Below are 17,662 nucleotides of genomic sequence, written 5' to 3'. Positions count from 1 at the left end.
CTGGATGGTAGTGGAGCTGAGCTGGGCTATCGTCGCATTCATAGATGTTTAACGTCAAAAGGCATAATCTGCAGACGAGATGATGTTAGGCTAGCAATAAGGTATTTTGATCCAGAGGGAGTAAATAGGAGAAAGAGACGGCGCCTTCGTCGAAGAGCATACCGAGCTCGAGGCCCAAATTATGTCTGGCACATTGATGGCCACGATAAGCTTAAGCCGTATGGTTTTAGCATTCATGGATGTATTGACGGCTTTTCACGCAAAATAATTTGGCTTAAAGTAGGGACCACTAATAAACTGCCTGAAGTTATCGCTGGATACTATTTAGATGCCGTTTTAAATTTGAAAGGACTTCCTTTGACAATTAAAGCAGATGATGGAACTGAACATGCACTCATCGAGCCCGTTCACGTTTACTTGAGATCACTCTCAGGCGCAGACGCTGAGGAATCTTTCAGTATAACAACATCGCCACAGAACCAGAGAATTGAGTCATTTTGGGCCATGTTACAACGGGATCGTATTGGGTGGTGGCGGCATTTTTTCCAGGATTTAGCTGACTCAGACACGCTTTTTACTTCCGATCCAGTTATATTGGACTGTATTCGATATTGTTTTATGCCATTGATTCGAAGTGATTTAAATTCAATTGTTGAGGAATGGAACTCACATTTAATCTCAAAAAGCAATAATGGTGGACCAAGTGGTCGTCCCGATTCTATGTTTTTCCTTCCTCATTTGTTTGACGCAGAGGATTGTTTACAAAACGTGCATCCCCAGGAAGTTAATGAATTCCAATCGGTCACTGAAAATGAGCATTGTGATTTCTCGTACGAGTTTCAGGAGTTTGCAGAGTATTTTATGAATCGCGATGGTATCGCTCAACCACAAAATCCAGAGGAGGCACTACATTTGTATTTTTATCTTATTGAAAAGATTGATGAATTCTCATAATACACTTGAACAAAATATAAACATTTGTTGTTTTCTTATTGCTTTTTTTCCTTAAAAAGTTCATACAATAAGTAATTTTTCTAGTAAACCAAAATAAATGTGAGTCATATATATACAACAAACACTGCAATCGTAAAAACAAATAGATCTTAACAAAATAACAAATCCTTTTTTGGCAACATAACTATACTCTCGTACCCATTTTTGTACTGATATTAGGACATAAAACAAATAGTAAACCGTAGTAAAGCTTAGTGAGTAATATATAAAGAAAAAAGGACGTCTACAGACCACAAAAAAAGTTAAAAATAAAACATAAGCATGTAAATAAACTGATTGGTATTTTCCTAATTACAAAAAATGTCACCATGGTCAGTTAAGCAGAAGTTTTAGTAAATGATCATATATTACCAAACATAACAAAGAAATATGAACTCAGTCATACAATGTCTATTTCCCATGTTGATTTTTTCAATATACTTGTAAATTCCTCTCTAAGCTCACAAAAATTGTTGTAAGTTGATGGTAATTCCAACATAGGCCCACATGTATGTGCTATTGGCCTTCTGGAGAATTCAGTTACATCTTTTTTAAACATTATGTGCAGTGAATTGACTATTATCAGTTCTGAACCAGTAAGAAATTGCAATAGTCGCTTTAACTCCATATTTTCCAGTCCCCGTACAAATCTTTTAAAATACTGAAGTGCATCTCTTTCACTCTCGTTAGCAGGGTCCGAAACAATTAATGCCAAAAGCTTTTTTGCCGTTGGTTCTACCTTTTCATACAAGGCAACAAGAGATTCCGGAGTTGATAGGTGTGTTAGTAGAGGGGCGAAATTAGTTCTCCAGCATGTTGCCATTATATGAGGTTTCTGGTATAGTTCTTGTCTTGCAAGCTCAATCACCACTTCATTAACATTACTAGAAGTTACCAATGTACGACACTTAAACTGATCAAGAATGTCCATAAATTCTTCTGAGGTAAAAATATCAGATTTTTTAGAAGCAAGTGCTTCTTGAACAACTGTTCGTTCCATTTGAGATAAATACCTTAAAAACCCATCTATTAGATCATCAGGATTATTCACTTCCCCATACAAGCAGTAATGCATAAATGAACGACTGATAACTATTGGAAAGTATCCAGTGTCAATAAAACCTTTGACAAGAATTTTACCAATAGCCTCCCATTCTGATACATAGAGGTCATGTCTAACAAAGGGAACACGCTCATCAGCACCAACTAAATAGCTATCTGCAACGTCTTTCCAAAACATTGAATATACATCTCTTGATACACCTGATCCTACACCATTTTCTGAGAGCCCATGGGAATCAATAACAGTGTAAGTGATCTTCTCATTCACCTTGATCTAGTAAATAATATAAATTTTACTTAATATCATTGGAAGTATACAAAACTTTTGGTGCCAAGAAAATTTGCCGGTTTGGACCAAAATCTGTCACTTAAATTCCCGTCATAATTAATATACAAACAGTAAAATTACCTCATCTTGGAAAGCTTTAATCAAGTCTTTTCTTATATTGTGTCTGTTAACTTTTACTTCTTTTTCTGCAGTTAAACATTCAGGTACATCTGTGGTAAATAGATTTAATCTGATCTGCCTTAATTCGGCAACTGATGGCAAATCAGGAATAGGATTTCCTTCAAATGAACTATTTGGCATTTCGTTGTCAAAACAATCGTTTAGTTCTGTAGCTGTTGTCAAGTTCAGTTCTAATGCAGTCTTTTCCTTGTCCTTTTCAAGACTTTCCAAGTACTCTTGATTTTGTAAGCAGATGAAGCATTCAATTCCAGTGTAGGTACAGTGGCAGGTATGGCACAATTTTCGTTTGGGTGTACTTTCAACATTCATTGACTCATTAAATTCATTAAAATTGTTGAAAACTGCAGGTAAATTGTCCTCACTTAAATCTACATATGTTGACCTTAAGACAAAGAATGTTTTAGAAATAACAAGGCCTTTTCTCTTAAGGTATTCCCACATGTCTTCATCTTCATCAATATTTTGACCTGTGATTGCTACAAGATCAATTGTGCATTCAGCAACGTTTTCTGAAAAATTGTTACAGTTGTTATCATCAAAGTAAAAGTTTTTAGCTAGTTCCTTTATTTCTTGGAATGATATAGGAGTTTCTTGTTCCACGTCAACGAATCTTGGGCCTCCTCCATCTTTTAGCCTTACCACTTTGAATTCGTTAATTAGGTTATCATATCTCTCATACTTAAGTTGTAACTTTTTGTACTTTTTGGAGGGTCGACTAGAATATTGTGAACTTCCACTTTCAGATGACTTTGCTCGAATTTTGGATAACAGTTGTCCTAGTCTTTGTTCTGTTTTTCGTGGACCCTTGTCTTTTTTGTCTTCTTTTCTTTCATTATTTGTATTTTCTGAATCCATAAATGATTTGATTTCTGTTCTAATGGTATTCTTTAAAATATTGTCCATTGATTTACACTAAAAATAAAAAATAATACAGTTTGCCCAAGGCACCAATTTTAGTACAGTTAAACGTTGCTTATGTTCACATTTTTATAAAAAGCCATCCCATTAGGTCCACACAAATAGCTAGCTAGCGTCTATATAACCTTTAACCTACCAAAAAATAACAAGCAACAAAAGATATTATAAAAAAAAATATTTTGACCAAAACATTGAGGACTGAAGTAAACTTTATTTTAATAACTACAATTTCTTCGGGCTGGGGCCTAGCTAACATATTGCACCAAAATATTTGCATTTTACGATCTGTTTATATCCGCCATATTTAAATAAAGTTCCTTCCTAAAAGTTTTTTTAAAAAATGTGCAGAAGTAAAATTGCAGAAGTATTTTAAAAAAAGGTGCGCAGAAGTATTTTCAAAAAAAGTGCAGAAGTATTTTCAAAAAAAAGTGCAGAAGTATTTTCAAAAAAAAGTGCAGAAGTATTTTCAAAAAAATTGCAGAAGTATATATTTTCAAAAAAAGTGCAGAAGTATTTTCAAAAAAAGTGCAGAAGTAAAAAAAAGTTATGACAGAAGTGTGACCCCTCAGAGCCATCGTAATTTTAGCTAAAGAAAAAAATTTTGTTTTAAATCGTCGTAAAAATTTTAGTCTTAACCACGTTTAACCACGTAACTACTTTTACGATTACAAAGTTGGCGTCTAGTATTTTTCGCTTGCAGCCCTTTCTTTCTTTGAGTTAAAAAATACTATTTCACCATAGTCTATATTTAATGTATATTTTTTTAAAAAAAAAACAATGAACAATGAACGCATCGCGTATTTCAGTTTCTTTGCAACAAAATACCTGCTTTAAAACATGGCAAAATTAGTGTTGTTGTATGCGAGTTCTATGATTACTTGAGAAAAAAACGGAACAATAGTGAGCACACGCCATCACACGCCATTAAAAATTATGTCGTGCGAACATCGCACGCCTTAAAATGATTGAAAAGTATCATGGCATGCGAAGCCCGCACGCCAGCATTTCACACCAGTATATTTTCATTCGGCTATGACAAAATAATTTGTGTGCAGAACTAAAAGACATTAGCAAGTAGAGAAACTGATTTCCATATGATACATGTATGACAACATTTTAAATCCAATGTTATAAGTATGCAAGCATTCAGAGTTGTTTGTTAAAAAATAATAAAGTGTCCGGGATGACGATTTGCTTTTGCCATCTTTAAAGCCATTAAGGCAGACACTAAAAACAGGAAAATTTTGCTGCACAAAAATTTTACATATTAATTTTCCAACTGACCAATATTGCGAGTTTTGTTTTTTTTAAAAAAAACAAGACTCTAGTAAATAAAAAAATGGCACGATAAATCGTTCGACTCAAACTTTAATAATTTTGTTTGCACAATCAATCCAAAAATCTTGAAATTACATAAAAATTCGAAAAAGTTAAGCATATAACAAAATTTCTTTCATCCTTTACAAAGGTTGCTGTTTTGGCGTTTTGGAACAAATGTAGTATTCCAGCAATGTTCAGAACAGGACATTTCAAACCATCATGTAGTTGTAAGTGTTGTCAATAACAAACAATTTGTATGTATATATATTAGTGAAATGTTGCTTAGTAATGAAAATCATTACTTATAGCACTATTCCATTATTGTCAAAGATGTTTTCGACTTTTGCTTACTTACTTTTCTCAATACAACCAATTCTTAAAATAATGTTTTCAAACCTGATACTTTCCTAACAAATGTTATAATCACACACCAGGGTAGTGCTATGTATATATTCCCTGAACCATACTAGAGGTATGACATTTCTAAAAACACAAATACTTGAAGTGAACTTTTTTTACACTAGTTTACACTTAAGTTTTGTTATGAAAGGAAAGTATTTGAGTAACAATTAACTTCACACTTGCGCTCATCGTTAGTGATTAACTTATCCTCATAATTCTGTATTATATATGATACTAGTCAGTGGCTTGTGGATAACTCTATGAGTTCGTCCAGCCTTATTTACTACATTTTGTGGGTCGCTACTGCAGTTACCATTTTTTTAAAAATCTAAAAAAAATTAAAAATCTTGTTTAAAAACATTAGGTTATTTCAGCTAATTTGACACTAAAATTCATCTTTTTTGTACGTTATTTCCTTTTCCCCATTGTTTTCATCCATCTATTACATTTGAGTAGCTTTTGCTAAAACTAGCAGCCTCCCTGTATTGGTATTTTATTTAAGAGTTATATTTTGTACTCTTTGTGATTAGAAAATAAATATTGTTTTTGTCTAGTCATATATACCATGCTTTAATTTCTATTATAATTTAGAATAGAAAAACCATAGCTAGCTAGACTAAATGATTGGAAGTGGCCATGGACAATTATTCTTTTATACATTCCCAAAATTTGGTACAAAATAGTGGTAGTGGTAAAAACACATCAGCATTGAATTTTGTGGTATCTCATGGCAAAACACCTGAATATGTCGAAGATAAGAAAGATGATCGTCCTTTCCAGTGTGACACATGTGGGAACCGGTTTCGTCAACAATGCCATCTTCAACAACACATAAGGATTCATACAAACAACAGACCTTATCAGTGCTCATATTGTGAAAAAAAATTTAAACAGAAAAGTCAGGTAAGTCTGTGTTATTACCATCTCTGCAGTAAAACAACTTGTCTCCTTGATTGCAACGCTTTTGGCACAAATTAGTATTAAAAGTTTTTAGAATACACATTATTATATTGTTATAATTTTGAGGCAATTCTAAGAACTGTCATAAATTTTTAGAGTGATCTTAAAAAAAGATTTTTAGGTGAATGTGGACATAATTTGTAGATAGTGGCACACCCCACTTTTAATATACTATATATGAAAATACAGGTTTAAACAAACATACATAGGTCCAACTTAAGAACATAGCATCTGTTTTTTTTTGGGTTTTTTTTGTCACCTAGCTTCTTCCACAAGTTGATACACAGACAGATTTTTGCTTCAGCGAAATTGTACTTAAGATTTATTTTTCGGTTTGTGGACATGCTCCAGCATATTCGTGAAAATCCTGCTGGGTATGCAGTCACTAATTACATGACTCAAACTTAAAAGACATAAAAAGACCTCAGACATAAAAATGCTACATTGGTACAGCAAAAACTCTTTTTTATACCTTCAAAATCTTCCTTATTTCTAAGAAAAATTTAAATATTTTTTGAAATCTCCTATATCTTTTTATTTAAAAAACTAGTCGATAAGGCCCGTGGAGAAATCCACTTAGGCAGAGGGACAATGGGAAAATAGGTTCTTTTAGATGTTTTTCTGACGTCAGCAGTGTATATACAAAAAAATGTTCTTAAAATCTTACACAAAATGTCAAATATCAAATCACATTAAATCCTCCACACAAATCTTACACAAAATAAAAAAGAACAGCTTGCAAGGTGTAAAATCTAGTTGATAAAAAGTTACAACAACGACACTCACAACATCGACACTCACAACACTAAACTCACAAAACCGACAGTAAGAAGACCGACAGTTACAACACCAACAGTCACAACACGGATAATAACAATTTCAAAAATAACGCATCTCAAATATTTACATCTTATAAGTGATTATGTTGAAAACCCTCAGTATTTTATTCTGAAGTGTCAAAAAGGAGGCCTCCAAGAGTTAGCAAAAATAAGTTTTTTACACATTTTAAATATTGTTTTTCCCTTACGCTTATACAAAAATATGAAAAAGCTGTAGTTTGGAAAAAAAACAAAGATTATTGAAAAAAAAAATCATTTATTCGGTTGCATACCATCCTCTCCCGCAAAAATATACACAAAATGTAAAAATTAACCGGTTAACAAAACAATTTTTTGTCTAATGATCCGTACTGACTTTACCAAACATTTTAACCTGAAATGTCGAAAAAGCAATGAGCAAGGAGTAAATTTCAAATCAACAAAAATCATTATTTTGAAAACATTGTATATACATATGGTCCTTCCTCACAAAAGCTTACAATAAATGTAGAACACAAAGGTTTATGAGGAGCAAATCAAAATATGAACAAAAATCAGTTCAATTGGCATGTTCTATATTGTCTTCAGCCATAAAATCTTCCACAAAATTGATATGAAACCCATCAAATTCAACTCAGAAAAAGCAGTCATTTAAGTGCATACAAAAATACAACTTGTAGAATATCAAATTATTATTTTTAGTATATATAATTGCATATGGTCCTCCCTCACAACAGTTAAATTTTTGCACTAAATTTGCAACACAAAATACAAATTCTAAATAATTCCTATGGTTTTCCTTAAAAGTTTAATCAAAATATAAAAGATGAGAGGTGAACGACAAAATCAAAGTTTGCAGAATTAAATTATTTTGGCATATATATGTCTATTGATATATGCCCTTTATAACAATATTTCAATCCAAAATGTGAAAAAGAAAAACAGTTTGCAACAAAATCAGTTATTCTGATGATATTGCATACACTTTTTCTCCACAAAAGTGTAAAAAAAGAATGGTTGTAGGAAATACTTCTGATTCAACAAAAATCAGTATTTGCATCTTGTACTTATTAAATATTACCCAAAATTTCAAAAAACTGTGATTTGGAACGCATCAAATTTATAAATAGAGAGGGATCAGTCATTTCGGTATGTTGTACAGAGTCCTGCCCGGTAAGAATTTATACAAAATATAAAAAAACACAAGTTTTTTCGGTGTTGTACTCCCTCAAAAAAGTTGAAACTTTTCTTAATTGAGACAAAATGCCATAAACAAAAACATTTTAGTCAGAACATCTAGAACAACAAAAATCACTACACTTAAGGTACCAGAATTACTACATGTTAAATAAAAATCGTTTCGTCATATTGCATGTAACCGATGTATATAAGTTTAGTTAACTACACAAAATGTGAAAAATACATTATTTGCATACACAAATTGTGAAAAATACATTATTTGATTAAAAACAGTCCTTAACCTCACAACACTAAACTCACAAAACCGACAGTAAGAAGACCGACAGTTACAACACCAACAGTCACAACACGGATAATAACAATTTCAAAAATAACGCATCTCAAATATTTACATCTTATAAGTGATTATGTTGAAAACCCTCAGTATTTTATTCTGAAGTGTCAAAAAGGAGGCCTCCAAGAGTTAGCAAAAATAAGTTTTTTACACATTTTAAATATTGTTTTTCCCTTACGCTTATACAAAAATATGAAAAAGCCGTAGTTTGGAAAAAAACAAAGATTATGTGTAGAGCTTGAAACACTAATCAAAATAATGTTAGAATCAAGTACAACACTAACAATAATAATAAAGTCAGAAATAACACATCTCAAATATTTACTTCGTTGAAAACCTATTTCAATCAGAAGTGTCAAAAAACATCAAATTTATATCTGGAAAACATTTATTCAATTACATACTATCCTGTTTCCCAAAAATATACACAAATTGTAAAAATTAACAGGTTAAGAACACAAAAAAATTTTCCTTTGTATGATGATCTGTAGTTACCTTTACCAACCATTTTAAACGTGAATGTCCAAAATAAATAAGGAGTAAATTTGAATCAAAAAAGATATTACTTTTGGAAATCATCATCATCATCATCATTCTCGGCTTAACGTCCGTTTTCCATGCTAGCATGGGTTGGACGGGGTATATTAATGACCCTCTTCCAATCTGATCTAGACTGTGTTAGATCTAAACTCAACTTCCTCTCTATCAAGTCTGTCCTTATAACCTCCTGCCAAGTCTTTCTCGGTCTGCCTCTGGGCTTTGCCCCAGGAACTATCAAGTCTCTACACTTTCTTACCCAATTATCCTCCTCCATTCTTTCCAAGTGCTCCAGCCAATTCAATCTTCTTATCTGGATAACATCTTTAATTCTACAGAGACTTAGCCTGCTTCTTAGCTCATCTGAACTCTTTCTGTCTCTCAGACTGGCATTACACATCCACCTAACCATTCTCATATCATTCCTTTCTAAACGGTCAAGATCTTCCTGCTTCACTGCCCATGTCTCACTACCGTACAACATAACACTTCTTACACAGGCCTCATACAACCTACCTATTACCTCAATTGAAAGGACTCTGCTAGTCAATAAAGGAAGTAACTCTCTAAACTTTTTCCAAGCAGAACCTATCCTGCAAGTAACACTTCAACAACAGGAAAACAGAGTGTATATACGGTCCGTCCTCACACAAGTTAACACAAAATGTAAAACAGCTCGGTTTTTGAGGAGCACATCCAAATCAACAAAAATCAGTTCATTTAGCATGTTCTATATTGCTATTGCCCATAAATCTTCCACAAAAAGGTTATGAAACACATCAAATTATAGAAAAATCAGGCATTTCATAAAATATAAAAAACAAAAAAGTTTTTTCATCATCACCAAAAACAGCTATATATTACCACAATTATAAAATTCTCAACAAAAACGTGAAACCATGGAATTTTCTTCCAGCAAAAATGACATCACATACAGTTTAGTTCTCCCCAACAAAAGTTTATAATACGAACTATGAAAAAGCCATTAGCTTACACAACAGCCTTTAGTGGAGGCCAATTCTACAAAATTTGTGCTTTCAGTATATTGCATGTGGTCTTTTTCCCACAAAAGTTTACAGAAAATTTTAAAAAACAGCAGTTTGCAACACAAACAAAAACACGAACAACCTTCCCGAACCGAACGACCATCCTCTCATAAATTAAAATAAAGTCAAAAACCCATGTAAATTTCCAATCAAATGTCTAGCTACACCCCCCCCCCTGTAAAAATAACCTGGCATTTTACATGTAGGCTGACGAAAGTTAAACAGGATGTCAGAAACAAAACAATAAAAAATAACTTAACACACACGCTTTAAATTCTAGAGAAAGAAAATATTCCACTTGTCATATTGCACGTGGTCGCTTTGTAAAGTTTACAGGAAATGCGAAAAGAAATATAAAATACATCTGCAAAAGTTCAAGTCTTTAAAGATTTTGTAGGTAGGTAGCTAGCTAGCTTGTTACAACATAATTCGTGCTCATAAAAGAAAAGAAGTTTGGAAACTAAGGTAGCTAGCTATAGATAATTAAAAAAGAGGAATAACAATATAAGTCATAGGTTAGAGCTAGCCCATGGAGGATAACATTAGCTAGCTATCAGTAGCTAAGACCCCCAGTTAAATATACTTAAACTGGGAACACTTAGCTAAAACTAAAGCTAGCTATTTATGCTTAGTAAAACACATATAAAGAGAAACAATAGTAATGTAAAAATAATAACATTACAGTGATCAGTAAGTTCAACAAACCAAAGTTTTCCGTTTGTTAGTCAGCTAACAGCTTTATGTAGCATTTTGAATTTTAGGACAAACACATTAGTTACGCACCAGGGGATACATTAATTATGCAACAAAAACATAAACAAATATGGTGGCTAGGTTTGTTTTTAAAAAAGCGCTAAAATATGAAACTTCAAGAATTTGAGGCTTTTCTTGGAAAATGCGAGTCTGCTTGCTCCAGTGACATAAAAACTAAACGTCTAAAAACATCAAAGTTCTTACTATTTGTGATTTCAAATCCACTTCAACCTCTAGCTTCTATTTTCTTCTTCTAACTTTACTACTTTACTTCTAGCTCTAGCTACCACTTCTCACTTCATTTCTTGGACTTTTCTTTCTCTGAATTACTTTTTGCAATTTTTCAAGACGAAGGGGCTGTTTTCTTGTTGTTGCTTTTGTGTCGAGGGTTACCATTTTTCGGGAGTTAGCCGTTAAAATCTTTTCAGCAAATCAAGTTGCATCATTTAGATCACGTGATGTAAACAAAGTAAACCCGCTGGCAAAATGGATATAACTTTTTCGGAGACTTCAAAGGAAATTTCGGCTACATCAAAGGAAAATGAACACATCCACTTTGCCTGTCACAGACAGACGGACACACTCTCCGTATTATTATAAGAGAAGATTCAATATTTTTAACAAAAGTCCTCAAATCTCCTCAAATTTGATTCTATGAAAAAGTGGCAACCTAACATTCGCGATTTAAATAAAAAATCACGAGATTATGAAAATGCCTCCTTTAAAGTTCCTATAAACATTTATATTTTTAACATAGTTTATTCAACACAAGTTTTTGGAAGCTGTTTACCATTTTACCTTCGTTTTTTATAGCTTGATCAACATGAACGAATACATACTGGTGAAAAACCATATCAATGTCCACTTTGTGAAAAAGCGTTTCCTCAAGCTGGTCAGTTATATTCACACAAGAAAACACACGGCATTGATCCAAAATCTAACAGGACACCAAGGACACAAACAAGGAAACGAAAAAGCCAAGAAACTTCTGAGAAAAAGCCCAAAGTTATATCTCCCCCTCCGGTTGTATATTTAATGGAGTCATATCATCCGGCCGCTAAAGATGTATTAGTAACGTTAAAACCACAGTATAAAAATGAAAACACGTGATATGTATGTAGAAAAAATATGATTGAGTTGGTTTGTGAAAGCATCAACAATCTGAACTATTGTGTGTTGCTTATTTAGTTTATTTATCACACATTACGACTTTTACTCAATAAATTTATAATTCAGTTTGATTATACTGTGTAGATATATATATAAATAAATTTGAGCTTTAATTTGTTCGAAAAATATGTAGCTATAGTAGAAGACGTGTCCCTTCGCCTTTTCTTTTTAAATTAAAAACATGCGTAAAACTTTTGATTTCCTCACAAGCATATTTCAAGCTAATTTAAGTTTTTTGACTGAAAATTCTCTTTATCAGTGGAGCTCTGTCTCTACGAATATATGTACACGTTTTTTGTATATAAGAAACAACGTTATAAGAAACTTGACTAGTCTTTTTTCACAGATGTCTTTCATCAATCAATTGCATTTGAATGGCTTTCATCTTGAGATTGGACGAATATTGAATAGGTTATCCTGACAAATCAGAGGACAACTAAAAAATTTACTATTTCAACGAAACAGATTTTAGATGATGATACTGCATCTTTTCTGTTATATAAATTAAGGAACTTGTTAAAAAACTTTTTTGCCAGCTGGCTTTTTGCTTGGTTTATTATAAAAAAAAAGTATAGCATAAAAAAGGAACTGGAACGATTTTAAAGTTTTCTTATTCTATATTTTGATAGAGAATACGTAATACACTAATTGGTAAATTTTAAAAATTACTGCTTGCTATTTCTTCATATGTTAAAAGCGCGAAAACATCTGGGAACTGGATACGAGGTTGAAACTGGGCCTTACTTTCAAGAATAAACATTTTGTTCGCAAAGTGAATAGTTCAATGGGTACACTGCACAACGAAATGTAAATCTCCAATGCTACTCGCATTCAGCATGTACTCCATCTTCGTGCTTTTTCAACCGATTCGTGTATTAGATTAGAAAAAATATACAACCACTGTGTGGAGAGTGTTATCTGCAAAAAAATTCTAATTAATGGCGGATAAAGCGTCGTGCGAAGTAAAACGAAAAACATTGAACATGGAATAAATACAAATGTTATGGAACATAACAAAGAAAATAATGCACCCCTCGAAACAAGTACCCAGGATTCTACACAGTCGTTCAATGAAAATGAGGACTGTTTAAACGAAAATATTGATTCAGCTGAGAATGAAATCTCGGGAAGCGACAACAGCACGATTGAAACTGTCGTTGAAAAAAATTTACACGAGAATAATGCAGCTAAAACCGACTCGACATTAGAAGACTCTTCGTCAAAAAGTAACTCGTTCGCTTACGATATAACCAAAGAGACCATTTTGATCGAGCAATCGTACAGTGATGGATACTTCAACAGTAGTCTTGATAAACTTTATGAACGTTATATGAATCAAAAAGACAGCGTCACAGCCTCAGATGAACAACCAACTGGTTGTTTTGACGAAACCAAAGATAACGTCAACAACCCATCAAAATTCGGAAAGTGCGTAACTATCTTATTTTTCCTGGAGTGGCTACCGTAGAATTAGATTCCCTCCTTTTCTCTGCCCTTTGCTCCTCGTCTAACCTCGTTCCTAAGATTTGTTAGTTGTTAGATTCTTTATACTAGGACAGAAACTGAATAGGTTCAGGCCCTAATAGGTTCAGGTCCAAATAAAAACAATTCACAAGTCCTAGGGTTGATTACCTTTCGACTAAGGTATTAGAGTTTGAAATGTAAACCAGGTATATTACCAGATATAATCGGATATCTACTTACTAGCAATCGCCGTCAAAGTCGCATCAAAAATGACGTGTATTTCGGTTTTGTTATTGTTGCGGGATTAAATGCATAGGCGGGGAACAGGTTGAATTTTTTCTAAATGCACACAACATGAAAACGGTTGTTTTAGGAGACACCAGGTGAATACTTGTTGGCAACAGATTGTTTTAACATAAACATACAGGCACATAATAAGAAGAACAAGCGTTATTAGGTTATGGATTGATTGGGATCCGCCTTTTAAATACCGATTCTCTAATCGACTGTCATTGCGATTAAAACATTCGACAATCATTATACTCTCATCGATATAAGTCAATAGTCTTGTTTGAAATAAGATGGAAATAGAACTAGTTTTTTCATTTGATACACCGATTGCAACAAGTTTTGTAGAAAAACATCCCTTGTTCGAGAAGTCCCTGTTCAAAGCGGAGCGGTTAAATAAGTTTGAGTTAAACTGGTTAAGTAATCAAACTTAAACTTATTGATAAACTTCTTTTGACGTAGGTGCAATAAGAAACAGATTATAATCATCTCCACCACGATGTTGTGTATGGTTGTGGCTGCCACCGCCGCAACTGTGTTGACGCTAAACGCCTTTAAACATTCACCCCATCATTACCATGGTGAAACTGTCGCAGAAGAACGTGCAGACGTATATCAACGTGCTGCTGTTGTTTCAAGCTCTTCTGCGTGTACAAAAATTGGTGAGTGAGATCAAGGAAGGTTGGAAATGTGCTTGATGTTCCTCAGCGCTGTAACATTCTCTGTCGTATGTTTTAGGCACAGACATATTGCGTAGAAATGGCTCAGCAGTTGATGCAGCCGTAGCGACTTCATTTTGCTTAAGCGTCGCGAGTAAACATTCCACCAGCATTGGAGGAGGGGGTTTTATGTTAGTGTATGCAAGGAAGAATAAGACGTTTGATGCGTTGGATTTCAGTTCCACAGCCCCCGGCAAAGCAAAAAATAACATGTTTGATAAAAACGTAAACGATTCAAAATACGGTTAGTTTTTTAGCAACTTCCTTTCCAGTTTTCTTTTCCCTTAATTTGTGAATGCGATGTCTTGCATTAAGAGGATCAATATTTTCAAACAATGAAAGCTAAATAAATGTTTTATAGTAATACTTTAAATGTTATCGTGTACTTTTGTAGGAGGAAAATCAATAGCTGTTCCCGGCCTTGTCAAAGGTCTTTACTCAGCGTGGCAAAGTTATGGCAAATTGCCTTGGAAAGACCTTGTTCAACCAGCTGTTAATTTGACTAAACAAGGAATACTCATACAAGTTCGATCTTACGAAATTGCTAACCAAATGAAGAGTTTTTTGCAGGAATACCCTGGCTTGAGGTATATCTGCCTGCCAAATAGATTTTATTGTTTCGTTGTTGTTGTTGTTGTTGTTGTTGTTGTTGTTGTTGTTGTTGTTGTTGTTGTTGTTGTTGTTGTTGTTATTGTTGTTGTAGCTGTTGATGTCGTTGTTTTTGTTACTATTGTTTATTCTTCACTTTTATATTTGTAGAAAGTTTTTGTTATCCTCCAACAACGAACCTTATGAGCCTGGCCATCTACTCATAGATGCTGCTTTATCAAAAACATTGGAAATTATTCGTGACAAGCCGGATGATTTTTACTCTGGTGAGCTTGCTGTAAGCGTTGTCAGGGACATCTCCACCGCGGGTGGCATCGTTTCACTGGATGACTTGGCAAAATATAAAGTGCGCCATAGAGATCCCGTTTCTGATAACATAAATTCGCTGAACTTGAAAACTATTGGAGCACCGTCCGGAGGTGCTGTTGTCCTGGAAATTCTAAACATATTGAAAGGTAGACCGCATGTACTGTGTTATAAACATATACAGTAGTTTGAAAAAACTAGTGCTTTTATACGAGGTTTTTTAACCCCACTAAACCTATACTAAAAGTTAAAAACAAAATATGTCTTAGTTGGTCAAGTAAGCTAAATTTTGTTGTTTTTACAGTATATTGCTTCAATATGTTTTTTTAAACTGCTCCTCGAAACAGTGCAAAAAGCAGTCTAGCGCCAGTATCTCTAATACCCCGGTTCATTTGACAAACTAATTTTTAATAAGCATATGCTGGCAAGCAAAGCATAAACAAAACTCGCTCCGTATTTAGGCTACCATTTTTCTCCTGATGACGTAGACGTTAAAGATTCGAAGAGAACAGCTACTACATATCATCGTATTATCGAAGCCATCAAATTTGCGTTCGCACACAGAACTAAGTTAGGCGATCCAGATTTTAACGAAGATGATATGAAACAGGTAAGATATTTGATATACTTTATAAGATTTACTTCATCTTTACTAATCCCCATACTTCGCTTACTTTTTATATTGAGAGAATTTCAATACACAAAATTATGCCAGTCTTGACTTAACTTCGATGTATATTTAGTTGATAGAGACTATGGCCGATGAAGGTTTTGGTGAACGTTATCGTCAAAAAATTGACGATGAAGAGACGAAAGATTACACCTTTTACGAAGCTGAGTATAGTTTGCCATCAGACGGAGGAACATCGCATGTCAGCGTTTTAGCCCCTAACGGTGATGCTGTTTCTATAACAACAACTATAAATAGTTGGTAAGAGCCATAAATCTAAAAACAGTTTAAGGACGTTTCATAACCTCGAGCCCTGGTTTCTTTGTCTATTTTTATAACAGAACGGCAAGACGTATTTTTTTTCTTGCCGTCCCGTATATGAAAAAGAGAAAAAAAGCCCTGGGATCGATGTTGGAAGTTTCACAAATTTAATTTCTAAAATCGCTGAGACTGATATTAAATAACTGTTTTTTTTTCAGGTTTGGCAGTATGCACAGATCACTCGATACTGGTATCCTATACAACAACCGAATGAAAGATTTTAGCACCATCCATGATAAATATTTCAATTTGACATACTCGACTATAAATTCTATCCACGGCGGAAAACGCCCACTGAGTTCCATATCTCCGATCATTATGACAAATAAAAAAGGAGATGTGAAATTTGTATTAGGTGGAGCAGGGGGTGAAAGAATAATTCCAGCAGTTGCACAAGTAACTTATAGTTTTTTTACCCCCTAACTTATGAATATATTTCAGGTGTAAAAAACCGAGGCAACCTCGACCTTAGTTCCCGTTGTCTCTTTTGTATAACTGACGGTATAAACGCAATGATAGAAAAGTCCTGGGGACACGGTTGGAAACGAGGTAATGTAAGGTAGAGGTAATTTGTTGCAACCATTGGAGTTCACAAATAACCAATTTATTTTTGAGACTTGTTATACCATTTTTTAAGTTTCGAAAATTTTACTCCAGCTTTGAGGACCAGTTTTCTTAAAAATGTTGTTCGGTAAATTATTAACATTTGTATTTTTCTGTTTATCAGGTGATTATAAATAAAATTTGGTTTGAAGATGAGTTGGGTGAAGCAATCTATCGACCCAGGGTGTTCCATAATTTATTCTCGGAATCCGTTAAAGTAGAAAAGGACGCAGTAATTTTTAAGGACGACTTTCTGAAAGAAATCAAGAAACGTAAACATGTAATAAGCGAGGCAAACGAATTGGAATTTTCAGCAGTTCAAGGAATCTACGTAGACGAAAATGGGAAAGTGGAAGCTAAATCGGATTATCGGAAATACGGACACACAGACGGATTTTGATAAAGGAGCCAAGTACAGCGTCCGTTCATTTAGAAGTCGATCGTTTAAATGTAAAATACAGAAATTGTTAGTGGATACGTTCTTATATTTGCATTCTTGGGAAAAATTCTATTTTTTGAGGTTTAAAGTACGGCTAAGAATCATAAAAAATAATTTGAAGACCAAAAGATGAATAAGTTGTGAAGGTTCACAAAGTCTTTCAAACTGCTTGTTGATAGTTAAACCCCTCCACTCCTATGTGTTCTGACCTCGCCCCATTGATGTGTCTGGTCGTATCAAAACTTTACTTCAATGTAATAG

At 33.7% G+C, this 17,662-nt stretch overlaps 4 protein-coding genes across 4 annotated transcripts in view; 2 read left to right on the top strand and 2 right to left on the bottom strand.

The window, feature by feature from the left end:
- Positions 1-1,391: 1,391 nt before the first annotated feature.
- On the bottom strand, positions 1,392-4,024 carry LOC130623357 (uncharacterized). Its single transcript, XM_057438829.1, has 2 exons — positions 2,465-4,024; positions 1,392-2,329 (listed from the first exon to the last, which is right to left on the bottom strand). The coding sequence occupies exons 1-2, from the start codon at positions 3,425-3,427 to the stop codon at positions 1,394-1,396; spliced, it is 1,899 nt and encodes a 632-aa protein (XP_057294812.1). The 5' UTR covers positions 3,428-4,024; the 3' UTR covers positions 1,392-1,393.
- Positions 4,025-5,035: 1,011 nt separating this feature from the next.
- Positions 5,036-12,135, top strand: LOC130623363 (zinc finger protein 22-like). Its single transcript, XM_057438838.1, has 2 exons — positions 5,036-6,067; positions 11,626-12,135. The coding sequence occupies exons 1-2, from the start codon at positions 5,801-5,803 to the stop codon at positions 11,920-11,922; spliced, it is 564 nt and encodes a 187-aa protein (XP_057294821.1). The 5' UTR covers positions 5,036-5,800; the 3' UTR covers positions 11,923-12,135.
- Positions 8,845-17,662, bottom strand: part of LOC130623362 (uncharacterized) — a 28,348-nt gene continuing 19,530 nt past the window's right edge. Inside the window, exon 2 of the mRNA XM_057438837.1 lies at positions 8,845-9,536. Coding sequence (XP_057294820.1) covers positions 9,078-9,536 — 459 coding nt within the window. The 3' untranslated portion in view covers positions 8,845-9,077. The remainder of the gene's footprint in view (positions 9,537-17,662) is intronic.
- On the top strand, positions 12,541-17,548 carry LOC130623356 (glutathione hydrolase 1 proenzyme-like). Its single transcript, XM_057438828.1, has 9 exons — positions 12,541-13,410; positions 14,197-14,396; positions 14,473-14,697; positions 14,848-15,040; positions 15,213-15,517; positions 15,830-15,978; positions 16,112-16,299; positions 16,518-16,755; positions 17,087-17,548. Exons 1-9 carry the CDS (start codon positions 12,986-12,988, stop codon positions 17,360-17,362), a joined length of 2,199 nt encoding a protein of 732 aa, XP_057294811.1. The 5' UTR covers positions 12,541-12,985; the 3' UTR covers positions 17,363-17,548.

Source organism: Hydractinia symbiolongicarpus, chromosome 13, assembly GCF_029227915.1.
Source record: "Hydractinia symbiolongicarpus strain clone_291-10 chromosome 13, HSymV2.1, whole genome shotgun sequence".
Classification (NCBI taxonomy): domain Eukaryota; kingdom Metazoa; phylum Cnidaria; class Hydrozoa; order Anthoathecata; family Hydractiniidae; genus Hydractinia; species Hydractinia symbiolongicarpus.
This window is presented reverse-complemented; position numbering and strand designations above follow the sequence as displayed.